This window comes from Mirounga leonina, unplaced genomic scaffold, assembly GCF_011800145.1.
Source record: "Mirounga leonina isolate KUSES-001 unplaced genomic scaffold, KU_Mleo_1.0 Mir_171, whole genome shotgun sequence".
NCBI classification, from domain to species: Eukaryota; Metazoa; Chordata; class Mammalia; order Carnivora; family Phocidae; genus Mirounga; species Mirounga leonina.
Genome location: NW_023270436.1, coordinates 13,753,085 through 13,780,182, shown reverse-complemented (window position 1 = coordinate 13,780,182; position 27,098 = coordinate 13,753,085). Strand labels below are relative to the sequence as shown.

Here is a 27,098-nt window from a genome sequence, read left to right as displayed (position 1 = left end):
CTCCCTACCCCCACCCTCATCAACCTCCAGCCCCTGGCAACCTGAACTTCCGTCTTTCAGACCAAGAATCCACGTTTTTACTGGAGCCTGTCAAAGGCCAAGGGAAATGCAGACACAGAGAGCTTTCTGAGAGGCGAGAGAGGCTGTGGCCGGTTCTGAGGTTGGCATGGCCATCCCTGCAGGACCCTCCCAACACTAGTCACAGAAGCATACCCAGCGATAGACACAGACGTGCACATAAATGCAAAGATGCCCCCCACACACACACATATACGGATACACATAAATGTGCATGCATGCAGGTCCCACCTCCATGCACCCACACACCCACAGATTCACTCCCATGTATATACACGTATTCATGTATGCGTGCAGAGAGGGGCACTGGCTCCCATAGAAACAAGACTGTATACGTACATGTGGGTACGCACAGACGTGTGTCATGCCTGTGGCTTTTGATTCAGCGACAGTGACCCATTGTGTGGCAGCAAAGGATCAGTAATTTCCTCCGTGGTGGCCCTGTGCGAGCCAGTGATCTGTAAGGAACATATTCTAAAGCAATTTGGGATTTGCCTCACTCGGATGAACATTTGTCCCACTCATCTAGTGCCTGGGAGCTGCCTGGGAAGGCTCTGGTGGGGTGCGGTCTGAGGATTCAGGCAGGGATTGTGGAGAGGACCCTGACTTGACATGCGCGTCCATGTTAGAGTCCTGGCACATTGCACCTGGGTGTGTCCGCCTTGCCGTCCAGACTTGATATCCCCATACCTAGCTGGGAGTGTTGGCTCACATGCGTGGACAGGTGAATGGTTGAACGAATGGTTGAATGAATGGAAAATCCACTTGGCCTTGACCGTACCCACTTCAATGCAAAGGAGAATGATTTAGATTTATTCAACTCTCTCTAGTTCTAGTAGCCCAATTTCTGTTGACCCACCCCAGTTTCTTAGAACAAGGGTGAACAAGCCTTTTCTGTAAAGAGCCAGACAGTAAATTAAAAAAATTTTTTTAAAATTTTTTATTGTTATGTTAATCACCATACATTACATCATTAGTTTTAGATGTAGTGTTCCATGATTGTTTGTGCATAACACCCAGTGCTCCATGCAGAATGTGCCCTCTTTAATACCCATCACCAGGGTAACCCATCCTCCCACCCGCCTCCCCTCTAGAACCCTCAGTTTGTTTTTCAGAGTCCATCATCTCTCATGGTTCGTCTCCCCCTCCGATTTCCCCCCCTTCATTCTTCCCCTCCTGCTATCTTCTTTTTTTTTCTTAACATATATTGTGTTATTTGTTTCAGAGGTACAGATCTGAGATTCAACAGTCTTGCACAGTTCACAGCGCTTACCAGAGCACATACGCTCCCCAGTGTCTATCACCCAGCCACCCCATCCCTCCCACCCACCCCCACTCCAGCAACCCTCAGTTTGTTTCCTGAGATTAAGAATTCCTCATATCAGTGAGGTCATATGATACATGTCTTTCTCTGTTTGACTTATTTCACTCAGCATATTACCCTCCAGTTCCATGCACGTCGTTGCAAATGGCAAGATCTCATTCCTTTTGATGGCTGCATAATATTCCATTGTATATATATACCACATCTTCTTTATCCATTCATCTGTCGATGGACATCTTGGGTCTTTCCACAGTTTGGCTATTGTGGACATTGCTGCTATGAACATTGGGGTACATGTACCCCTTTGGATCCCTACATTTGTATCTTTGGGGTAAATACCCAGTAGTGCAATTGCTGGATCGTATGGTAGCTCTATTTTCAACTTTTTGAGGAACCTCCATACTGTTTTCCAGAGTGGCTGCACCAGCTTGCATTCCCACCAACAGTGTAGGGTTCCCCTTTCTCCGCATCCCTGCCAACATCTGTCTAAAAAAATTTTTTTTTAAGTTGTATTTATTTTTTTCAGACCGTAAATATTCTTAGTTTTGCCATATAGTCTGAGACTCAACTCTGCCATTTTAGCATGAAAGCATCTATAGAATGTGCAAACAAAGGTGTGGCTGTGTTCCAATAAAATAGCACTTACCAGGTATTTACTCTCCTAAGCCTGTGTATCTACACTCTTCCAGATTCTCTGTGAGCTCCTGACCTAGAGCAGTGCCAACAGTGAGCTCCCTGGGTGTGTGCTGGGGCATCCCATTCTCAAGAAAGGGAGAGGCAGTGGAAAGGGAGCTTCGGGCAAACTGGACCCAGCTCCTGTTGCCACATCCTGGCTGCAAAGGATCCTGGGCAGGTCATTTATTCCCTTGAGCCTTTGCTTCCTCATTGGAAAAGTGGGAAGATGAAACGTTCCCCCACAGGGTTCTGATGAGGCTTGTCTCAGGAGCTTGGAAAATGTCGGTTCCCTCATCCCTCAGCCCTGCTCTTTCTATTTCCCAAAGAGGCCATGTAGCTCAGTGGCTAAGAACAAGACGCTGGTGTCAGACAGATGGGGGATAGCGAGTTCTGCTTCGTAGGTGTCCTCTGCATGAGCCTAGCAAGTGACTTGTCCTCCCTGAGTCTCCGTTTTCCCATCTGAAATAGCAATACACTTCCCTAATAAGGTTGAAATTGGGGGTGCATCTCTAGGTGACCCTTGAATGACATGGGTTTGAACTGCACAAATTCACTTATATACAGATTTGTTTCTAGAAATACAGTATAGCAAATGTATTTTCTTTATGGATCTCTTAATGCTTTTTCTCTAGCTTACCTTAAAAAAAAAAAAAGATTTATGTATTTGACAGAGAGAGAGCACAAACAGGGGGAGTGGCAGGCAGAGGGAGAGGGAGAAGCAGGCTCCTTGCTGAGCAGAGAGCCAACATGGGGCTCCATCCCAGGACCCTGCAATGCTGATCTGAGCAGAACGCAGACGCTTAACCGACCGAGCCACCCAGGCACCCCTCTAGCTTACCTTATTGTGAGAATAAGTATATAATACATATAGCATACAAAATATGTGTTCATCGACTTTATGTGATCAGTAAGGCTTCCTGTCAGTTACATTTTCGAGGAATCAAAAGTTACATGCGGATTTTCAACTGTGTGGGGAGTCAGTGCCCCTGCCCCTGCCCCACATCGTTCAAGGGTCAACTGTAGTTAAGATCATTCATGTCAAACCCCTAGCAGAGTGCTCATGGGAAGGTTCCCAGCGAATGGTATTGATGATTCTTAGGAGGCAGCATGGCTCTGGGCCTGCAAACATAGAATTCAGCCTCGGGCAGATCTGGGGTTCAAGCCTAGCTATGCCACTGGAAGCACCACCTTGGGAAATTCTATTTTCCTCTGTGTCACCATTTCTTCCATAAAGGAGGTGGACCCATTCATCTATAACATGAGTCTATAGCCTGAATTCTAGAACTTTCTATACATGTTCTCTTACATCATGGCCAGGTAAGTGCCACACTGAGGTCCATCTCCTGGGAAGGTGGAATTCTCCCATCCCCCTGCTGTTTCCCCTCCCCCACCTCGCTCCACCCGCTTGGGCCCTGGGCCCCGTCGGCAGAAAGGACCCAGCCGTTTGTGGGGTGATGCATACCACACATTGTCTGCCCCTCCTCCTCTTACCAGACACACAGTTATTTTTAAAAATCAGATCATTGACTCTGCCTTCTTCATTAGGGATTGAACTTTTCCAGGGAGAGGGTGCTACTGGGGCTTTCAGGTAAGGGCCCGTCATGTGCTGCGTGCCCAGCAGGTGCAGCCCCTATGCAGAAGACAAGGCACAAAAAATGCTTCCTGCCTTGAACAAATCACGGCCAGACAGCCTTCCGAGCAAGGCCAAGGCTGAGCTGCTCCGAACATGGACGCGGTTCACACTGTCCTTCCTCATTTCAGTCCGTGGCCAGCTCGGTATTTTCCAAACCATCTAGAGGATAAACGTGTGTCTGGTTTCATTGCCGTCTGACTCAGAGGTGCCTTTTTCCCCCCCTTTTTTCTCATTTTACAAAAGTACCATGTGTTTATTGGGAGAAAAAGTAGAAAAGAGAGATAAGCAGCAAGGGGGAAAAAAAAAAAACCCAACTTGTAAAGCTCTTAATCCCACTACCTAGAAATAACCCTGCTGACACCTTGGAGTCTGTCCTCTTGGGTTTTTAATGCATATAAATTAGGTGGCATGCATATACATTTTTTAAATGGTAATTCAGTTTACTGTTCAGCTTTTTTAAAAAAAATGTGGTTCTGGTCAGGGAACAACAAGAACTGATGTGTTTCCGTATCCAGCCCTGGAAGGCAGGGCGGGGAGGGTGGGTCAGCGTGGTCTTTCGGTACCTTGCGTTGACAGGGAGGAGGCTGCACGCTTCCTCACTGGCTGGCTCTGGCTTGGCTCAGGGTCTCTTTCAGAAAGATCTGCCCTGGCACCAAACATAGGTCTCCTCCCAGCTCCAGTGGTCATTCACTCCTTCCTGGAGCATTTCTGGAGCTCCTCCCCTGGGCCTGGCCAGCCCCCTCAAATGACCCAGCCCTCTTTGGCCTGCCTTGCTTGTCTCTGGGTGGTGGCTGGGAATTCAGAAACACAAACAGCAAGCGGACAGTGAGGACAGACTTGGGCTGGCCCTGAATTTGGAGGGTCGGAAGGACAGGCTTTGAGCTGGGGTTGGGGGGTATCTCAGCTGAGCTCAGTGGATGAAGTTTTCCAGAAGTCAGGCCATCTTGAGTGGGTTCAGGTCACTCCTCTTTACCAAACCACCTTTTCCCAAGGGAGCTTCTAAAATCCTGGAAAGACGTGGTGCTTTCAGACCTGGGCTCCAGTCCGGAGCCTGTCACCTACTGACTGTGGGACCCCAGGCAGGTGCTGTAACCTTCCTGCACGTGAATGGCCTCATTTGTAATCCAGGACCTGCCCTCCTGGGAAGGAGGGCCTGAGAAGTGCTCAGCTCAGTGCCTCGTCCCAGGGAGGCCCATAACAGAGACCGTTGTCCCACCTCGCCTCATTTCCAAGCAGTGCCGAGTAGTGGATACTCAAACTGAACTCGGAGGCCACACACATACTCACTACGTATAACCACCTCCCTTCCCTCCTCAGCCCACCTCACACATCATAAAGCACTGCACGTTCCAAAGGTTTCCAGGAGCCTGCCTGAGATCACACAACCAGAAAGGGGCAGAATTGTATCCCAGGTGGTTCTGATTCTGAAGGGTGGTCTCCTATCCAGGCTGACTTATGGCCTCAGTCTCCCATCTGTACGATGGGAATAACCATACCCACTTTAGAGAGTTCTTTGAAGCATTGGATGAGATGATCCCGGGAAACTTTTGCCTCTATCCTGGCCCCCTGGCCAGCCTTCGGGAGGTGGTCATCATCCTAAATAAGATGATGCCTGCGCTTCTTGGAGAGATGGGACAAGGGGCATGTGGTGAGAAGTTGCCAGAAAGCAGTGCAGAGTCTTTGCCCTAAGACAGCATGATGTGGTGGGAAAGGGGCTGCTGATGTCCCCTCCTGAGATGCCAGTCTGACCACTTATTAATGGAGACACCCAGCTCTCTCCCCTTCATCTCTACCTGACCCATGTTAATTTCTCCATCGTCCTACTTGTAACTTACAGTTGCTCTATTTGCCAGTGTCTGTTCTTCCACGAGAATGTCAGTTCCATCAGAACAAGGAAATGGCCCTTTTTGTCCTGTCACTGCACATACCTGGCCTGTAGTACTCAGTTGTTGCATAATTGGCAGGAAGGAGGGGTTTGCAGATATGAGGATTAAACGAGGGTTTCCCAGAGTGGAAGACAGGTACCGCTGGCCCCACATAGCATTGAATCACATAGGGTGAGACCGTCCTTTTCCTCTTCGATTCTACTTCCATCCTCCTGGTGACATTAAGGAGAAAGTCTCCACCCAGTGCTAGTATCTAATGCCTTCTTAGCCCTGACCTACTAAACCTCCTTTTTTAGCACAAAGAGGGGGCCTCAGGATCAGATCATTTGGCAAAGGCTGCAATCCCCAGCTAGGATTTCGTTTTGTTTGACATCTTGGCTTTCATTGTACTTCCTTTTACATTTATCTGGGGCTAGAGATCCTGGCTTTCTACCTGGCAATATAGAAGGTCATGATAAAAGTTTCTTTTTAAAATACGCTTATTTTTTTTCAAGGCAGGGCATCCAAAGGAAACTACTAGCAAGTGATAAATAATGCAAGGTGGCCAGTCTGGCAAAAATCTTAAGGTGGTTCTGGAATGATTGCCATGAGATGTTATAGTCTGACCCTTAGGAGATGATAAAAGACTATGCTGCAGAGTTAGGGAGGAGCATGTCCCGGGACGTCTTTGGACAAGGTCAGGAAGAACAGGTCTCGGATGGCAGCTGGACCACACAATGTGATTGGAGGCAGAGGCCCCACTGGGCTACCATTTCCTGGAAGTTCTTCCTGTAGCGAGCTGAAGGCTCATGCTTCCCCAGCTGGCTGCCTGTGCCCATGGAGCACACCTACCCTTGTAAAGCCCAGACCACAGAGGGCAGAATGTCACCAGATGCCCAGAAGCATGAGGTCATGGTTAGGGGCATGAGTTATCACTCATTGGCACAGCCCTGTCTCCGTCCTGGAAGGACCCAGAGCAGCCAGCCTTTGGCCTCTGCACTTAGCAAAATTGGATCCAGGCCTGGAGACAAAAATCCAGTAAGACAGGTTCTAAGCTTCCTTGTCCCTCCCCACTTCTCCGAGCTTTGCAACAATATCAAAGGCTGGAGCGGGGGTGTGCATTGGCAAAAAGTAAGCCCTGCTTTCCTGGGCAGCAAGGCTCCTGCTTTGCATCTTCCAGTGTCTGGCCGACCACCGTCCTCTTGGACATGAGCCTTCTGCCACCCACCCCTTACTAAATGGAACTCTGTCACTTCATTTCCTGGACGCACAGCGTTTCTCACTTGTTTTCTGGCATTTCCCCATTTTTAATAGGAAGCGAACCTGGCATTTTTTATTAGAAGGCCCCAGAGTCCCGAGGTTTAATATCTTCAGTGTTAGATTCATGAACGACTTCGAAGTTAAAAACTTGCTTGCGGCTAGAATTTGATGGGAGCACGCAACTTGTCACTTGACATGTGATTTATTTGCTCAAGGGAAGGGGGGGGAGGAGAGGGGCAATTAAGTGGGTTTTGAGTTTTGAGAGGTGGGGAATGCTTAGAAGTGAGTGAACAGCCAAAGGGTTGTAAATCCCTTCTGACAGAATAGAGTGTTTTTGAAATAATAGCTGACTTTGAAACCAACCTCCTTGGGAACTCAAATCAGGCAGAGCTAAGGACTGTGTCCACCCAACTTTCTTTTATTTAGAAGATCGATACTTGAGGGGGGCAGGCCCTGGGAGGTGTTCTCTAGAGCCCAGCCATAGGGCCTTTGCTATGTTACTCAAGTGTACCAGGCTTGGTCCTACCCCAGGGCCTTTGCACTGGCTGGTCCTTCAGCCTGGAACTCTCTTCCTCCAGATTTTCACATGGCTGCCTTTCTTCATTCAGCTCTTGGCATGAAGGTCATCTCCCCTGAGGGACTTACCCTAACCATCCTAGCTAAAGAAGCCCCCATCCCCCGCACTCTCTGTCCAATAAATCTCTTTAGTTTCCCCTTAGCACTTGTGCCTCTCTGAATATCTCATCTATTTTACTTATTTATTGCCCGATGTCTCCCCTGGCCAGTCAGTCCCATGAGATTAAGGATGGGGCTGTCTTGCACACACCCAGAACAGTATTGCCTACCCCTAGAATACCACCATGCCCACAGTGCCACACTCCCTAAATGGATTGCGAACATTACTATCTCTGGGCCTCAGTCAAATGAGATTGGCCTTGAGCAGTGGTTCTCAAAGTGGGGTTCCTAGACCACCAGCATTAGCATGACCTGGAGACTTGTTAGAAATGCCAATTCTCTGGAACACAACCCAGACCCCCAGAATCAGAATTTCTCAGGGTGGGACCAGCCATCTTTGTTGTAACAAGCTCTTCCAAGGGATTTTGATGCACTTTCCAGTTAGCCATGGGCCTCATGCTTAAACACCTCTGAGGTCTCGGCAGGTGTAACTGTAGGAAGGGGAGCAGGTGTGGCCGGGAGACCGTAGGTACCCAGTCTAGAACATTCCAGTTTAAGACCAGACATACCTGAAAGACACACTCCCCTCCCTCCCACCCTCCATTCATTCACACAGGCCTGGGTCCCCCTGCTTGGTGCTGAGGGATTTGGAGGAGGGAAGAGAAGTGGCTGCCCCAGGCATCTAGATTTCTCCCCAGTCACTGTTTTGGCAGAAAGTAGCCAGTTTGGACAGAGGTCCTCGATAAGCCTTCTAGGTGGTTTTATCTGGTTGCTTTCTGGCAATCCTCTTTTAGGCTGGTTTATAACAAGCATCTTACACTTGCAGTGCCATCCTGGCCAGAAGGCCCACTGTGTCACCTGGGATGTGGGGTCAAAGGTCAGAGTTGTATGAATGCATTGCCTGGGGTCAGGGCTGGAGAGACCTCTCTATCAGCCTGCAGATAAAGTGGGGCATAATCCGGTCCTTGTTCCTCTTCTTGGAGAAACGTGATCATTTTGCAGAGAGAGATACTGAGAGGGGAAATGTGTGTGTGTGTGTGTGTGTGTGTGTGTGTGTGCCCGCGTGCACTTACTGCCCCAGAAGCTAGAGGGCTACTAACTACATCCTTAAGCCACTAAAACACCTTCTCCTGACCTCCAGACTGACTGCCACCAAGGCCTGCGGGCTCATTCATCCCCATTGCCATAGTAGTGACATTATGACTACCATTTACTGAGGGCGTGTGACATGCTGGAGTCTCAGAGAAAGTTATGGAGCAAAAGATGAGGGTTAAGAGCCTAAGCTCTGGAGCCAGGCTGCCTGGGTTCAAATCCCAGCTCCACTGAACCTCTAAGAGCCTCAGTTTCCTTATCTGTAAAACATGGCTGATCCAAGACTTCAATAAATCCAAGATGCTATTAATTACAATGTGCACCATGTATTCATGGACAAAGAAGGAAATACAGTGCCAACAAAACTGTTACCTGTTCATGAATAAGACACATTCTGCTTTCGGAGATGTTGAATTTCAAGGAAATGTGCATCTTGGAATCCATGGAATACAGCAAGAATACCCACCATGCGGGGCCCTTGTGCCTAGGCTGGCAGCTGGTACCTAGAAAGGGCTCATGCGCGTTAGCCGGTGGTGTTACATTACGCCTGTTTTACAGATGAGGAAACTGAGATCAAAGTCACTTCCCAAGGCCACCCAGCAAGTAGTAAATGGTAGAGTCAGATTTGGATTCCCTTGCCTGCGTGTCTCTTAAATGGCCCCCAAATCACGTCTGGTAACTGGGCACCCATACCACAGAAGGGATGAGAGAAAGATCAGGAACAGGCTGACACCATGTCTGTGTGTCTGTGAGCAGGTCCTCCGCCCCTCTGGGTCTCCGTAGCCTCATCGGCAGGAATAGGGCAATAGTGTGGACCCTGCGGGGCTGCCTTGAGGATTTGTGGAGGTGACTTAGGTCCCACACACGTGCTCAGTAAACCTTCATCCTCTCCTCCCTTCCCTTCTCCACCTCCCACCCCACAAGTGGCTTTTGGGGCACTGCTGTTAGCTACAGAAACCCCAAGCTCAGAGCAGTTGCCAAAGATACTTGGACTGACTTGCCTGGTGTATCCGAGCCTCAGCCACCCTGGACACCTGCCTGATGCCTGCTCCTACTTAGAGCTCAGCCTTCTCCCTGCACCTGCTCTCCAACTCAGCCCCTGATACACACCTGGCAGGCACAGCCAGGCCCGGAGCCCCTAATTCCCCTGCAGACAGAATTGTGACTATGTGAAGAGCTTAAAAGTGGTTACAGGGTGGGGGGGGGGTGCCTGGGGGGCTCAGTTGGTTAAGCGTCTGCCTTCAGCTCAGGTCATGATCCCAGGGTCCTGGGATCGAGTGCCGCATCAGCCTGTCGGCTCAGCAAGGAGCCTGCTTTTCCTTCTGCCTCTCTGTCTCATGAATAAATAAACAAAATCTTAAAAAAAAAAAAGTGGATGGCTGGGTATCAGTGTTGGTTTAGATTTTCTTGTAAATTTCAACATGCATATTGTTCATCCTTGCCGATTTGTTTGAAGCAAACTTTTTTAAGTGTAATATCTGGCAAAGTGTCCAGATCCTAAGAGCACAACCTGATGAATTTCGACTAAATTCACACTCCTATACCGCACCCCAATCAAAACAGAACATTGCCTGCCCCCTCCCCCCATACCCCTCATGCCCTCTCCAGCCTCCCCAGCCCCCAAGGGTCACCACTACATTGACTTCACACATACGGGTCAGTTTTGTCTGCTTTTGCACTTTATACATACGGAATCATTCCATGTGAGTCCTGTGTGTCTGGCTTCTTTTGTTCAACATTGTGTTTATGTTTGTTGCCGTTAGCAATAGTTTATTATTTTATAGTATAGTACAAACATACATGGTTCTATGACGCTGTCACAATCTATCCATCTTTCTGTTGACGAACATTTGGATTAGCTCCAGTGTGGGGCTATTATGAATGGGTTGCTGTTAACATGGTAGTACATTCTGGCATATCCGTGGGTGAACACGAGTATGCATGACTGTTGCGTTTATACTTAGGGGAGGAATTGCCGATCGTGGGTTATTTGTATATTTCACTTTGGTAGCCCTGCCAAGTTATGATTGTATGACTTACATCCCCACCAGTGGGTGGTGGTTTCTCCAGCAGCCCCAGAAACCACAGGGTAGTGAGAGAAGCAAAGGTTTTAGCAGCTGCTCCTGTAGAGGAAGATGTGAGCAGAGAAAGAAGATGGGAGGGTATTTGAAGCCTGTGACTTGTATGTGGTTACCCTGGGAAGGAGAGTCTGGGACCCTGGGAGCCTGTTGCAGTGATTTGCTCTGCCGTATGCAGTGGAGACGGCATTTTCTGCGCTCTGACCGGTAATGCATGTAGGTGGCTGTTCAAGAACTGAGTATCCAGGGGAGGGAATCCACCCACGGTCTCCACCATCTCCAATGTTTAAATGTCAGTATGGTTTAATTGGCTGTACAGCCCACTCCCTCCCCCTCTCCTGCAGCAGCCATAGCAAATGTACCCCCAGGAAAGCAACGACAGGGGATAGCCTCGAGTCACCGTGGTTGCCTCCTGCCAGCTCACTGGGCGACCTTGGACAGGTGAATCAGACTCCCTGGGAGTCAGCTTCCCTGAGAATTCACCTTAAGGAAGTGAAGAAATGAATCTTAGTCAAAGATCACGGGTAGCATTTTGGACGGATATATGGGCGGATGAATGGATACATAGCTAGGTAGAGAGTAATGTAATAGATGGACAAACAGATGTGATGTGTGTATAAATATATAATACGTATTTGCCAAGGGTGTGTGTGCATTTGCCATTTTATTGATCATTCACTACTTCTCCTAACAGCCAGCATTTCATGAGCACTTAGTATGTGTCAGGCATGGAGAGATGCCCGTCCCTTTACACACCTGATTTCATATGGTTCTCCTTAACAATCTTGTAAGGCAGGAACTATTGATCCCATTTTACAGATAATGAAAATGAGGCTCAGAGAGGTTAACTCACCTTCCTGGGGTCACACAGCCATTAACTGACAAGCCAGGATTCTAACCCACAGAGTTTGACTAGGCCCCTGTTCTAACCCCTGTGCTACACTTTCCACCACGTGCCAGGCACCGCCCTGGGCTCCTTCTCTCATTCAGTCCTCGTACTGACTCTACAAGGTACATATTCTCTTTGATAGCTGCGGAAACTGAAGCCCAGAGGGGTTAAGTAACCCACCCAAAGACACACAGTAAGGAACACAGCTGGGATCCAAACTGAGGTCCCTTTGCCACAGTTCCAGCTCAACCACATGATCTCAGCTATTCTAGCATGTAACAAAGGCTCAAGGATACTAAAGGAAGGACTAAGAGTCTTTTAGCAATGAAGTCCTAGATTAAAAGAAAAATTCAAGCCATTATTTTGACATGAGATGGAACATGAACTTTCCTGATACCATCCTTTCCTCTTTTAGCCAACACCGGATACCGTGAGGCAGACATGGTGCTAGGGGCTGGGAATGCAGTGGTGAATCTAGAATTCATTCATTCACTCATCCATTCCATGACCATGTACTGAGGGCCTGCTGCGTGCGTGCCAGGAACTGAGAGCACTGCGGGAGGGACAGATGGATGGGCATGTAGGCAACTAAACGGGGAGGTGTGACCATCACTGCATTACCGTCCTTTGTCATCTTGTCATTTATCTTACACCACTGGTCCTCGAAATGAACTCAATGAGGCTGAAAATGGTTTGAAAAGCCCTCTATCTCGACAGGCATCTGGTTTGGGGGGAGGGGTATTGGTATTGACACGCCACGGTCTGAAGGCTTGAATGCATCTTTGGCCGATGGTACTTGGTGGACGTGAGCCACCACTTCGCTGGTGTTTTTATCGCTGTCCCTCAGCTGCTTCGGGTGAGCGGAGCAGCTGGGACAAGTGGCTGGCAGAGTGCTGTCTGAGTGGTGTCTGAGAACCCCAGAAGCTGTTGGTTTACGCGCAGCTTTCCTTCTGTGCAATCTGGGACAGACGGAACGTGGCAAGCCTGCCTCTGGCCTGGGTTAGATTCTGTAGGTATCCTGCGATGCCGGGGTGGGGGTGTCGGTGATAGAACGTGCCCCCGCCCCGATCTGCATCCCAGAACCAGATCTGAGGTCCGGTTACAGGCTCATTATCTGATAGGCAAACTAGAGGCACCTGCAGTCTTATTTGTCACATCTAACAACCATTGTGGGTCACTCTCCTCTGAACAACTGCTGATCATGTATTTTGCCTTTCGCTTTCCAGCCTGTGTAAGGGACGGACGCTCTATTCTGTGGTGAGGGATGCCAAAATCGTCTTGGATGTCAACAAAACGAGGCAGATTGCTCAAGAAATTGTGAAGGTACCACAGGGTCTGGGGCTTCCTCCTGAGATGCATGGTCTGGCTTCAGACCAACAGTCTGGATTAAAAAAAAAAAAAAAAATTAGACTTGATCTGAAAAATAGCAGGCTGTAGGTGAGGAAGGGCTTTGCCCGGATACCACCATGAGGGTTGGTCTCCCGATGTTTGGCTGCCATCTGGTGCCCCAGCATCGTGATAATTGGGCCTGTTGTGGGGACCCGGATAAGTTTGTGTGGCTAGAATCCCTTACCCCGCCGATGCTTGAATTCCCATGAGTGCAGCCATCTCTTTCCGCAGCTGCTTGGGAAACAGCCAATTGTTGCAAGTTGTTTGGGATTGAAACAAACTGGAACATCCTGTGTTTTCTGGCAGGTGCCTCATTAGTCAGTTGACTGGGGCCTTTAGTTGCCACTGGAAGTGTCAGGACTGAGCTGTTAGAAGAGATTAAAATGTGACTGCTCATAAAGGGGAAAAACCAAAAATCTAGAGACTCACCCTTGAGGGAGACCTCCACTAGACTCCACCGTGGTCTTGATCATTGGCTCATGATCCGTCCCTTGAGGAATGCAGTGCATTCTGCACTGATACGGGTTAAGTGGACATAAAACAAATCTCCTGCAGAGGAGTTATTTTTTAAAGAGGAAGTGTGGGGAGGTGGTGGATGGAATTCCTTTCTCCGGGGACCTCCTCTCCGTTTTTGTCTTCAATTTTTCTTTCCCCACCAGGGACATCTTTCTTTGTCTCTTCTTCAAGAAGCAGAAATGCTAGGTGGGAACAGTTTGGCGGGGCTATGAGGGTGGTGGCGGATGTGTGTCTTGGGGACCCTGCCTGTTTCCACTTGCCATGACTTCTTTCACCCCACCTCTGAGCGCCTGCGTTGGGGTCCCGAGAACTTCAGCTATTTGAGGCGCTCTTGTTGGAAAGGCAAGGAGGGTGAACCCAAGCCAAGTAGCAGCAGCGAGCACTCAGGTGTTCCTTGAAAATTCCCATTTCCTTGCTTCCTACAGGGCATGGGCTACCTCCACGCAAAGGGGATCCTTCACAAGGACCTCAAGTCAAAGAATGTCTTCTATGACAACGGCAAAGTGGTGATCACAGACTTCGGGCTCTTCAGCATTTCCGGGGTGCTGCAGGCCGGCAGGTGAGCGGTGGTGGAAGGGCCCCGCGGAGTTCTTGGCCGATGACAGTCAGGGGTGAGAAGTCACCCAAATGGCATCAGTGACGGAGACTGGGGGCCTGAGGTCGCTTAGCTGGGCGGCTAGGCTGTTGCTGTTGCCAGCTCAAGCCGTGATTCCCCGGGGGGCCTGTCTTGCAAGTGGTGCTTTTAGGAGCATGGGCGTTATTGGGCACAGAGCATCCCCAAATCCTGAAAGCCCTTGCCCTCGAATTTAACTGGAAGATCCTCCCTTTGCCCTGAGTACCCACCTGGCAGTTGGAAGCACCCCAGAGTCCTTGCTCAAAGTTGTCTTATGAATTGATCCATTTTAGTGCAGCAAGGGTACTAAGGGATTTAAAGTCAGACCCACGTGTGCCCCGCCCCCCCGGCTCTGCCACTTAATCACTGTGACATTAGTTATACTCCTGGAACTTCCCTGCACTTCAGTTTCCATGTCTACAAGAAAAATGACGGTGTGATCATGCCTACCTCACAGGATCCTTGTGTGGCTGAAATAACACAATCAAGTGTCGAAAGCAGTGCTGGGAGCGCAGGGAACACTCACAGAGTAGCTGCTGCTGAGTTGTTGTAATTACTATAAATTTGCATATACCTCCCCCAGTGTCACCCAGGAGAATCATTAACCATCCTTAAGTAATTAACTCTCAGGAGCCACTCACCCAAGGGCAAGCTGCCTTGAGGTGATGGTGAGAAACAACTTGATTCCAAATAAACAGCCCATGATTCAGGAGGTCTGCCCTCTGTGACTTTTAATTTGGAGTGTGGGCGCACGAACACACACAGGCCCACGCGTGCGTGCACACACACACGCACGCACGCACACACACTTAAAAACCCTGTGGTTTTCTCTACTCGCGCCTTTTATAACCTGTGCGTGCCTCCTCCGGATGGCAGTCCCACACTCTCCTTTTACTTGTTTCAGCTGCTTTGAGGTACTGATCTCTTTGAGGTCCACCCCAGGGCCACCCCCACAGGTGAATTTTGTTCATGCTATATAATGCCTTGAAGAGCATCCAAAAATCAGCAACACTTGATCTAGCCGCTTTCTGTGTGATCTAGAAACAGAAAGCATAACAGAAGCGGAAGTGTCTCTTCAGGTTTTACTCCGCCCAAAAAGATTCAGTGTGGTCTCCAAAACTATAGCACCTAAGATGAGAGAAGAAGTAGGTAAATGAACAAGGAGATCAGTGGATAGGTAGGTGGAGAGAGTCCCTCGAGTCGGACCCAACAAGCCAGGAGGGCTGAACCGTGTTCCTTCCTCCCTGTCTCCCCAGGAGCACTTACAAGTGGGTTTGCTGGGAGGATTTGCATGCGCACACACATCCCCACATCCATTCATCCATCACCCCAGGCTAAGGGGCAGAGGAAGCAGTGGGTAACATCACTATGAACTCAAGTATCTGCCTTCAGACAAAAAGAGGCCCAGCAGATGCTTTCTGTGAACCTGCTTCAAGGCTCTTAAAAAAAAAAAATCCGATTCCTCCCACCCAGAGGCATGTCCTTGCCAGTGGATTGTCCTGCAGGTGGAGGAAAAGGGGGCAGGACCTCTGATTTTCTCCCTTTTGGTTCTCAGTTTTCAAAAGCCCCAGGGTAAAGAGGAAGAAAGGAAATGGAATGACGTGAGCATCCTTTCCTTCACCTCATTCACAGAGAGGCCCAGTGTCAACCGGAGAAGCAAGTTCAAGTCAAGGGCAAGGTGGCTGCTGGCCTCTTTGTCCAGCCGTCACTCCGCAACCCCACCCCTGCCCAGCCTGGTCGTCAACACAAACCCCGGGCAGTGTCAGGAAAGGCCAGGGAGCCCTCAGCGACCTCTCCCAGAAGAAATCCACATTTCTTGGCTGCCCACGAGTCCCGATCGGGGGTCTTCTGTGGTGGTTGAATGTTCTCTGTTGCAGTTGTATGTCAGACTTAGTTTTCCTGTAGGGTTTCAGTTTGCTCCCTAAGGGTGCCATTTCTCCAGGAATTGCTGTAAAATTGTGGATGGGAGTCTCTGGGGTCACTTGTTACATCCGCAGCTTTGGGCAGGTCACTTAAGTGTTTTGAAGTTCTGTGTCCTCATCCACAGAGCAGGGATCTTACCCATCCTATGGTGGGTTTGTTGGGATGAAGTGCGATGGATAACCTGATGCACGGTAGGCACTCAGCAGGGGCTACTTGATGTCCCGCCCCCCCGTTAGAGCCTGGGGCATTCACAATGCTGGGTTCCCAACAGGGGGAGATATGCCGGGCCTGGGCAGGGGTGGGGGTTACCCAGTGAAGTGAGCATGTCCTGAACATCCAGACAGACCCTGGGGCTTCCCCGAGCCCGTCCCCAGCTTTGCCAGCATACAGCTCTTCTGCCATCTTCGAGAAAAGGTGTCATTTCCCATGCCAGCACTATGGTGCTAGCCACCCACAGGCTGTTATTAATCATAATAATAACCTTAATGAAGATGATTTGAGTTTGTCACCAGTGGGCCCATCGCCATGGGAATGGGACATCCCGGAGTGTCTGGGCCAGGCCTGGCATCCAGCCCCCTCCCGGGCGTGTGCCCCCTCCCACCCTGGGCTGATGGCTAGGGAGTGGCCAGCACCCCTCCTCCTGGCCCAGCCTGCAGTTGCAAACCTGCACTCAGCCAGCAAGTCCAGAATAGGCAGCAGGGGCGGTCAGAAAGCAATCAGAACTGGGGTGCTCTCCCTTTCGGCAGTAGCACCCCATCTCACCTCACCCCCAGTGGCCCGGTTGTGCCCGGAGAGTGTTGGCTGGCTCAGGCCATGGCCCTTCCTTTATGTGATGTTCTTACTTTGAGCTGTAGTCTCACTCCATCTCTGAGTCCTCAAGATGTAAACATATCCATAGGTAATAATTCTAATAATCCTATGGCCCTGGCAGCTGACACAGCCCTGCACCAGGGTTGTGTGAGATTAATGTGCCCATTGTGCAGATGGGCAAGTGGAGACTTAGGTCTGCTCAAGGTCACATGGCTAGTAAGCAGCAGATAGGTCTTTACGTTCCTGCAGGCATCCCCAGTTCTGGAAGCAAGAACTCACTGGGCCCTGCCAACTCAAGGGCTTGCCAATGGATTTGGGTCTGCTGTGTAGCAAGTCCTGTGTTGCTGATGCCGAAAGACTGAAATTTGGACCATTTCCTTATTTTCTGTATAAAAGAGAACCGCTGGGACTCTCCCGCCCCCTCCCCAGGGATATTTGTGATGTCTGGAGACTTTTTTAGTTGTCACAACAGGGGAGAGGGTCAGACTGGTATCCAGTGAGGAGAGACCAGGGATGCTGCTAAACGTCCTACACGACACAGAACAGGCCCCCACCACAAAAAATTATCCAGCCCCAAAACGCCTGGGACCTCTCCTTTCAGGGTTCTCCCCTACTCCCGCCGTGTGGTCCACAAGATAACTTTAGGGATGACGTGAATAAGCATTTTTCATCTTAATTTTAATGTGTACTAAAAAAGTCTTAGCTCCCATGTATGGTCATGGTAAGAAGTAAATGAAAAACCTCATTTGTGGTAAATAATAGTCGAGAGCAGTACTGTCCAATGGCCCCCAGCCACATAAGGCTATGTAATTTTAACTTTGCTTAAAATTAAATAAAATTTAAAGTTCAATTCTTCAGCTGCACTAGCTGGATTTCAAGTGCCCAATGGCCATGACAGCTCGTGGCTGCCATATTGGATAGCAAAGACGGAGAACATTTCCATCACCATGGAAAGTTCTATGGGATAGTGCCACTCTAGAAGTGTTCAGATAGGGCAAGAATCATTGTCACAGGATATGAATGAGTGCAGTAAGGAGTAGCACATTACACCTGACATAGCCCAGAAGCCACCCTAGTAGAATCCAGCCAGCCCCTGGTCTCCACATTCTGGAGGCTCTGGGCCATCACGATCTCACTCCTGATGGTTGGAGATATCCATCCCCATCCCCCATCACTGCCCCCTCTCTCTGTAGTAACTGGCCCTTCCCTGGGAGTCTTGAATCAGTGGAAACCTTGGAGGAAGTCTGCTCAGATTTCAGTCCCAAATGGAAAGCTCTGTACTTATGAAAGTCTTACCATGTGAAGATAAATACAGATAAAATTTTATCTAAAGTGAGTTCCCTCTTATCTTTGACACATTCCCCTGTTTAAATTTTTTCATATAGTGCTTATCACCATCTGTATTTTTCCTGTTTATTTAATTCATTTGTCGTCATCTTCCCCTACCAAAGCACAGGCTCCAGGAGGGCAGAGACCTTGCTCGTCTCCTTCACTGCTGTGTTCCTGGTGCCGAAAACAGAGAGCTTAGGCATAGCACGTTCTCCAAAAATACAGTGAATCCTCATTATTCATGGATTCCATATTTGCAAATTTGCCTACTCACTTAGATCTATTTGCACCCCCAAATCAATATGGCCCCTTCGCAGTCATTCACGGGCATGCACAGGGTGGTGAAAATTTGAATCACCTGATGTATGTGTTCCCAGCTGAGGTCAGATAAGGGGATACTCTGCATTCTTGTTTGAGCTCTCATACAGAGATGACCAGGGGACAGAGACGGGAGGGGGCCATGCGGTGCAGGAAGCCCTGGGCCCCGGGGCCAGTGGGACAGAGTTTTGCAACTCTGGCACGTGGTTGTGGGGCCGCCTCAGACACATCACTCAACACCCCTGAGCCTTGTTTTCTCTTCCGTAAAATAATGAAAACAGAATGTACTAGGATGAGTTGTTTTTAGGTTTTAGGTTATGATCGATGTGAGGTGTGTGCGTGAATACCTATTTCCTCTAAGAGCAATGATTCCGTATTTGCTAATTCACTCTTTGTGGAGACTTTATACAACATAACTGCCATGAATACCAAGACTCCGCTGTACTGGTTGAATGAATATGCAGGAGGGGGTGCCTCAGAGGCAGAGGGACCTGATGATGGTTTGGGTGTTGAGTGTCTCCCTCCCAGATCAGTCTTCCCTGTCCCTTTCACTGGGGCTCGGCCTCAAGGACAAGGGCAGGGCATGCCCAGGGTGGGAGATGCAAGAAAGCCAGCGGAGGTGGTCCAGAGACTTGGGGTCAGTGCTGGGGGACTAGTCCTCCCTGGGCTGTGAGGTGGGGCTCCCTCTGTGTTTTGCTTCTCCAGGCGGGAAGACAAGCTACGCATCCAGAATGGCTGGCTCTGCCACCTGGCACCAGAGATCATCCGCCAGCTGTCTCCCGACACAGAAGAGGATAAACTCCCCTTCTCCAAGCACTCGGACGTCTTTGCGCTCGGGTAGGTGGCCCACGCTGGCCGTGGAGAGCCCCAGCCCAGGCAGGGGGACATTGCCCAAGCCTTCCTTCTCTCCTTTTGGAAGAGATGGGGCACCTATCTGCTGGGGCCTAGGTGGTCAGGTTTCTGGGTGAGACTGGGGGTATCCAAGTGGGGCGTAGTAGAAAGAGTGACCCTAGCAAACCTTCATGCCAGGTTTCTAACTGGTTATGTGACTGTGGCGAGTTACTTGGCCCATTCATTCATTCACTGAAGCAATACCTATCTATGGAACACCTACTGTTAACAGATTATCCAAAACTTGAGGGCTTAAAGCAATATTTATGATCTCAAGTTTCTGTAGTCAGGAATTTGGGTGGGGGTGGCTTAGCTGAATGGTTCTGAGCTGGTTCAGGATCTCTCATGAGGTTGTGGTCAAGATGTGGGCCGGAGCTGCAGTCTCATCTGGAGGCTTGATGGGCTGAGGATCCACTTCCAGGGGGGCCCCCTCACATGGCTGTTGGCAGGAGACCTCAGCTCCTTGTCATGTGGGCATTTCCATAGGCTGCTTGAGTGACCTCACAACACGGTGTCTAGAACCACCTTGCCTTTATGAGCTGGTCTCAGAAATTATGTATCCTCACTTCTGCCACATTCTGTGTGTTAGAAACAAGTCACCCAATCAAGGAGAGGTGAATGAAGCTCTACGTTTTGCAGGAAGGAATATCAAAAAATTTGTAGACCGATTTTTAAGCCACCAAAGGCCCCTACTCTATCTTTTCTAGTAGAAGACCAACAGGGAAATAGTCCATTTTAGCAGAGTATGATAAATACTATGCTGAGGATAAACATAAGACTGGGCTAATAAAGGAGAACCTAAATCTAGCCTGGGAGATCAGAGAGGGCTTCCCAGAGGAGGTGACTCCTGAGCCTAAGTTAGAGGTTGAATATAAGTGGGCGAGATGAGGGTAGGGTGAGGTGTCTAGATAGAAGGAACGGGTGAAGAGGCCTAGGGTAACAGAAAACAGATTGCCCACAATGGAGGAACATGTGGGGAGTGGGAGGGGGAGGGAGCTGAGAGATGGAGAATCAGGAAAAAATGAGCTGGGGTGGTGATAGGAGAGACTAGACAGGGAATCCGAGTGACTCCTACAGGGACTAAGAGGCTGAATTAAGGAGTTTTTACTTCATCTTCACAGCACTGGGGAGCCATTGATGGTTATTAAGCAGGGGAGTGATGTAATCATACTTTGAGTTTTAGAACAATCACTCTGCTGTGCAGAGAATGGAAAGGAGAAGGATGAGATTGGGAAGTTGGGTGACCAATCCAGGGGGAGATGGTGGCATTCTCCATCAAATCAGTGCTAGTGGGTTTGGACCCTAGAAATGGACATAAGCATTTGGGGGTGGATGGGATGGGGTTTGATGATGGGTTGAGTGCGGGTGGTGCCCAGATACCTACCTTAAGCAACTGGGTGGAGACTAGTGTCATTCACCAAGGCAGAGACACCAGAGGGTCCGCCTGGGCTATGCTGAGAAGGCAAAGAGAGCACATTTGGACACAGTGAGTCTGGGCTACCTTGGAGATGGCCAGTGGAACCAACCAGAAAGCAACTGTATCTACACAGCAAGAGTTTGGGAAAGAAGAGTTTAGGGCTTCTCAGCAAAGAGAGAGAAAGTGCATCATGAGACAGAACGGGATGTCTTTGCAAGTACAGAGAAGGATAGAAGGTGCAGGATGCAGCCCCAAGGTGCAGGATGAGGGTTCCAAGAGGATGCATCTGGGAAGGCTTCTAAGTTCCCATTCCTCAAATAGCCATGCTAATCCTCACCTTACCATGTCCACTGGAGCTGTTGCAAAGATTGGTGGTTACAAACAGAGACAACACTGGGGAAGCTGTTTGGGAAAGTTGCAACCCTGCAGATGTGTGCAATTAGACTTAGCACCACCAAGAGATGTTAGAGAGAGTGTCTTCCATGGGAAAGTACCCCTACTATGTCTTCTCTGTAAATCTCAAGAAGGGGGGGATGGGGGGACATTTGCTGGCCCATCAGGATTCTCGACGTCTATCACTTGGACCCTTTTAGACATTGTCATTTGCCCTGATTAGTGTATGCCCAAAACTTTATCTAGTTACTGTTACCTGAAACCAAACTGCAATAATTAAGTTGGTATATTTTGGTATAAATTTAGCAAAAGAAAAAAGAATGTAATTAACAAATGTACCAAAGTAAGTAACTGGTTTTCCACTGGAGTTTTAATCTTTAGCAATTTATTTTTTTCTTAGTGTGTTTCTCTTGGAAGTTGGGTTTGAAAGGAAGTTTTAACGAGGCTTTTATTCCTGACACTGCTGAATTCCAAGGGACCTGGCGCTCTTGGTTTCCTGCCAATTAGGTGCATCTTGTTGCTTGGGAACATCATGCTTAGGCATGATTTAGAACAAAACTGGACTTTTAAAAGCATATTGAGCACCGTGTTAAGGTTTTTGTGGGTGCCATCTCCTGGAATTTTCACAGGCACCCAAATGACGGGAGGGAATAGGCTTGGGCAGCTCAGCGACTTGCCTTATGGTAATCAGGGGTGGATCTGGGAGTCACACTTGGGACATCCTAACTCCAGAGTTGGAGGGTTTAGCCACGGGGACCTCAGAGTCATTTCACACCACGAAAAGCCCTATTTCCCTCAACCGTAAATAAAAGGTAATAAACCCAGCGAGGCGCTCTGAGGATCGAGCGAGAAAACACCTGTAAGACACCTGCGCCCAAGCTCCTGCTAGGCTCCCTTGCCCCTCTCCCATGAGCCCTTGCCTGCAATCTGTCTGTGCCTCCTAACCCAGGCCCCAACCATCAGCTGCCGGGTTGCGCCCCACCCCCCCCCCCAAATCCTTCACTTACAATTACAAAGGACTCTGGAATAGGATTGAGTGTAGGTTTCTTGTAGTATAATGGCCAGTGGTGCAATTCTGTAGTCAGATCAACCAGATTCAGCTTCCACCTGCACCTCTTATCTGCTGTGTGACCCTGGGTAAGATACATAAACTTCCTGAGCCTCAGATTCCTCTTCTGAAAAATGGGGATGACGATCATGCCTCCTGTTTGAAAATGTAGGTCTTATTTTTATTCGGGTCTGATGATGGCAATAATGCAGGAAGCAACTGTCATTGGAAAGATGGTTTGTTGTTCATGGTTTTCAAAAGGAGGGGGCACATCAGGCCACACGGGGAAAGCACCAGGGTCAGGAGGCAGAGGGGGCAGGAGGAAAATGCGGGCAAGAGGCTTTAATGTGGTTTACTGGGGGAGGAACCGGTGAAGCAGGGTAAAAAGGCTAAGGTTACCCTAGTTTGACTAATTTAGTGGGCTCTGGGGTGTGGGGGTATCCTGAGTAGGGTGGGGAATATTGGTCCCAGTGGAAGCCTAATGGAGGTGGGGGTGGGGCTTTGGATTGGTTAGTCTGCCTATGAAAGGCACACTGGCAAGAGAGTCATTTACTATCTCTAGGAATAAGCTGGCCCTGGGGAGAAGGGCAGCCCCTCCAAGGTCAGGGAGGCCTTCAGATGTGAAATCATCAAAATAAGAAGGCATGTTTCTTACACCTCCCCTGTAATCATAATAAATGCAAAGGGCTTAGAATAGGGTCTAGCACGGAGTAAAAACTCAGTGTTAACTGATTATTACGATGGCAACAGTCATCATCTAGCACCTTACTGTGACAACTTCCCGATCATCTAGCTCAACACCCCAACACCTGAGCGTCACCCCTCTGAGCCCCAGAGGGATGAGGGTAGGGGAGAGAATATGCTGAGAAGTGGGACCCTAGAAATAGCTGGTTTGACAGAGTCCTCTGATCAGTAAAGATAACAGAGCGCTTCATGTTCTTTAAAGCAAATTTGCATAAATTAGATTAGAGGAAAGATCATTTCCTGAGTTGGGGAATTTGTTCCCAGTGAGCTGAGACCTATTCCCATGGTACAGCTCAGCAATTCCCTAGCATCCTGTGAGCACCCCATGGATCCGCCAAGGCCCTCCCTGCCACCCACACCCCCCAGCATTTTTTCCCCACTATTCCATGGGATGCCTTATATTTAGAAAACAAAACTATTTTTAAAAAATCCTATGCGATCACCCAGAGTTAGCCATTGTTAACATTTTGCTATTTCTCTTTATTCTCCTGCCGATACATATATAATTTTTTAAGAGTAGTTATTACCTTATATACAGTCTTTGTCCTGATTTTTTCACTTAAAATTAGATATTAAACATTTTTTCATGTCAGCAAAATTTCATTGAGATGTTTCAATAATAATATCATATTCCATTTTGTTTTATGGATTTACCATAATACATGCAACCTGTTCCTTTCATTGAACAGTTGTGTCATTTCTCCTTTTTTGGATATTATATATAATGCTGTAGAGAATATCCTTGTAAGTGATTTTTGTAACTCTAAGTATTTCCTTACAGTGGTTTCCTAGAATTACAAGTCCAGGGTCAGAAATCCTAGCCACATTCTATTACACTTTCGGGTTCTAGGTTTTGATTCATTTTATTTTAATTTATTTTATTTTATTTTATTTTATTTTTAAAGGTTTTATTTATTTGCGAGAGAGAGAATGAGAGACAGAGAGCATGAGAGGGAGGAGGGTCAGAGGGAGAAGCAGACTCCCCGCCGAGCAGGGAGCCCGATGCGGGACTCGATCCAGGGACTCCAGGATCATGACCTGAGCCGAAGGCAGTCGCTTAACCAACTGAGCCACCCAGGCGCCCAGTTTTGACTCATTTTAATTCAGGCACCAGGGAAGGTATCCTTGGACAATTATGACTTCTAAGACATCAAGAAAGCTTTAGGTGCATCCCAGCTAGCAAAACACCAGCCCTGTGAGGAAGAAACTAGAAAGTAGAGGGGTTAGCCAGCAGCCTGGCTGGGTGGGTGTGTGTCGGTGAGGGGAGACAGGGTAGTGAGTGATGTATCACATCAACAACCCCTTTAACAACATCTGCCAACAGCACAATTTGGTATGAACTCCACGCCAGGGAGTGGCCTTTCAAGACGCAACCAGCAGAGGCAATAATCTGGCAAATGGGCACAGGCATGAAACCCAACCTCAGCCAGATCGGCATGGGAAAAGAAATCTCGGTAAGTCCTGGGACAGTGCCAGCTCTGGGGGACAAGGAGAGAGGTAGACACAGTTCAGGGCCGCCTTTTTCCTGTGTGTTAAGGTTACAGATGCTTCCCCAGAGGGTGGCACAAAAGCCTGTCCACAGCCTTGTCAGATCGTGATTTGGAGCTTAAGAGGTGAAGTTTCTGAACTATGCCTGCAATTCAGGTTCCCGCCTCAAGGGTGCAGTAGCGCTTGGCCAGACTTTCCCTGGCAATGGTTTGCTGTATGAAGTAGAAACAGTGAATCCCTCTTTTTCTGTTACTTTTAAAAGATATTCATTAAAATATTACCATACTATGATTCTAATTTTATTTGCTTCTACATAAAAATTTTTAAGTCATGATCCAGCTCAGAACAAGATATACACAAACAGAGAAGCCTGAGTATAAATTAATAATCACCCTCTAAAAAACAGCAGGAAGAATGCTGTCTTTTGATCAGAAGACAGATAAGTCAGGGAAGGAGTAATTATCTGGCATGTTTTTAAGGATTACCCGTATCTAGGTTTCCTTTCTCAGGTGAGGTGATTATTAAAAGTAACTTCCCACTCTTTGACTTTGAAGAGCATTTAAAGTTTGGGGATGTGGATAGAGACCTCAGGATTCACTTTTCTCCCTCCCTTTGAGAAAAAAATGGCCAAGAAACTCCTTGGGGAGCATTAATGATCTCAGTGTATCCTAGACCTTCTAGAACGGGACCTACCTAGTTTGCTATATGGGCTCATGAGTTGGATGAGTGGAAGGATGGATAGATGGATGGAAAGAAAGACAGAAAGATGATAGATGATGGATAGATAGATAGATAAGGATGAATGCATGAATTGGGATGGATGGATGGATGAATGGATAGATGGATGATGGGGGAATATACAAGTGGGGCAAATGGGTAGACAAATGGACAGACCCAATGAGATGCCAAAGGGTATCAAGGCATCACCATTTACATTAAATCACCACATGCTGGCTTCTTTTAGGACATTCTTCTCTTTTGCTGGGCCTTTGAACAAGAAGAAAGACCTACCTTCACTAAGCTCATGGACATGCTGGAGAAACTGCCAAAGCGGAACCGCCGCCTGTCTCACCCCGGACATTTCTGGAAGTCTGCAGAGTAGGTGTTCTTCTTTAGTATCTCTCCCCACAACCTTTGTCCTCTGGCCTTTGCCACCTCTTTGCTCCCCTCCCCCACGCCTCTGCCAGCCATCTCCTTTCCATGCACCCACCTCCCTCCCCCGGCCACCAGCCTTCCCTACCGGGTTCCTGTTCAGGGGAGTCTATAGAGTCTGCCGTCCAGGGCCTGGTCCCTGTTGCTACCATGGCCACCTCCTTGCCTATCTCTTCCTGATGAAGGTTGATGCCCCAGTGAGTCTGATCATCAGATGCAAGGTGCTGCCCTGAACCCACCAAGCCTCTATGTCTGCTACTCCAGGAGGCCTGGCTTGCAGGAAATCTACCCCCCAGGGCCAGCAACCTCTCCCCATGGCATCTCACAGCTTTCTCTGTCACATGAAGACAAGGGCAGGGAAGGTTCTCAGCTCCTCCTGGCCATAAGTGTCTCTCTGGCTTCCTCATTGGAGGCTCTGTGCCCCTCCCCCTTCCATTCCAGGAAAACACAGCCCTGTGCTCAAGCCCACACATGGAGGCAGACTTGTGTGTACACACACACACACACACAGAGTTACATGGCACACCAGAGCACACCAGACCCAGGAGGCCCTCAGCTACCCCTCCCTCCACCATTTGAGCTTGCTGAGCCTGGAGGATAGGATCTCTCCTTCCCCCAGGGAATCAGCCTTTCTTTAGACAATTGAAAAGAGCACAGACCTCCCGTGCAGACAAACAGGGATCGGAACCTCCACTCCATCACTTTGTAGCTGTGTGGCCTTGGGCAGGTTACTTGGCGTCTCTGAGCGGCAGTGTCAGCCTCCAAAGAATGAGGGTGGTAGACGGCTCCAACAGGAATGTGGGGAGGATACCGTCAGGTCGGGCGCTGGGGCGGCTGGGACAGTGTTCCCCCCGTAGCAAGCATTCCGTATACTTGGGCAGAGGACCAGCTGCATTCTGCTGGCCTTCCAGGACTGGGAATGGCTTGAATGTGAAAACAGAGGGAGGGAGGCTCTAACAAGCGAGGACTCTCTCCAGCTTACCGAGTGCAGGCAAGTTGGCCAATGAGTGTCAGAGCTCTGGGTGGGGTCCCAGGAGTGCCCAGTGTTACAAACCCCAAGTGTCATTTGGGCCATCACCCAGTGGCATCTGCTTTCCTGGGCGTCAGGGAGGAGAGCGCAGGAGTTAACTGAACAGAGGGGCTTAAATCTCCCCGGTTGGAGGGAGAGCAGGGGCCTTCTTTTCTATTTTTTTCTGTGCAGTTGGGCTGAGAAACAGGGAACTAGAGACCCTGTGGGCTGGCAGGATGGGATTTTAGGGTCAGTGAAATTTTCTACTCATTCACTTCTTTACTCCGTCTGTGTGTATTGAGTACCTTCTCTGTGTCAGACTCTGTTCTAGGAGTGCAAATACAAGGGTGAATAAAGTCAATCAGCTCCTCGACCTCATAGGGCTTACCTTCTAGAGCAGGTACAATAGGCAGGTAAATGTGTTTTAAAAGGATTATCATTTCAGGTGAAGTTGTGTTGAAAAGACAATAAAACAAGTTTGCGATAGTG

General features: G+C 48.8%; 1 protein-coding gene across 1 annotated transcript in view; it reads left to right on the top strand.

Annotated features, from left to right (window-relative positions):
* Positions 1-25,550, top strand: part of KSR2 (kinase suppressor of ras 2) — a 400,598-nt gene extending 375,048 nt beyond the window's left edge. Inside the window, exons 15-19 of the mRNA XM_035017093.1 lie at positions 12,796-12,892; positions 13,900-14,033; positions 19,173-19,304; positions 24,285-24,414; positions 25,413-25,550. Coding sequence (XP_034872984.1) covers positions 12,796-12,892; positions 13,900-14,033; positions 19,173-19,304; positions 24,285-24,414; positions 25,413-25,550 — 631 coding nt within the window. The remainder of the gene's footprint in view (positions 1-12,795; positions 12,893-13,899; positions 14,034-19,172; positions 19,305-24,284; positions 24,415-25,412) is intronic.
* Positions 25,551-27,098: the final 1,548 nt, after the last annotated feature.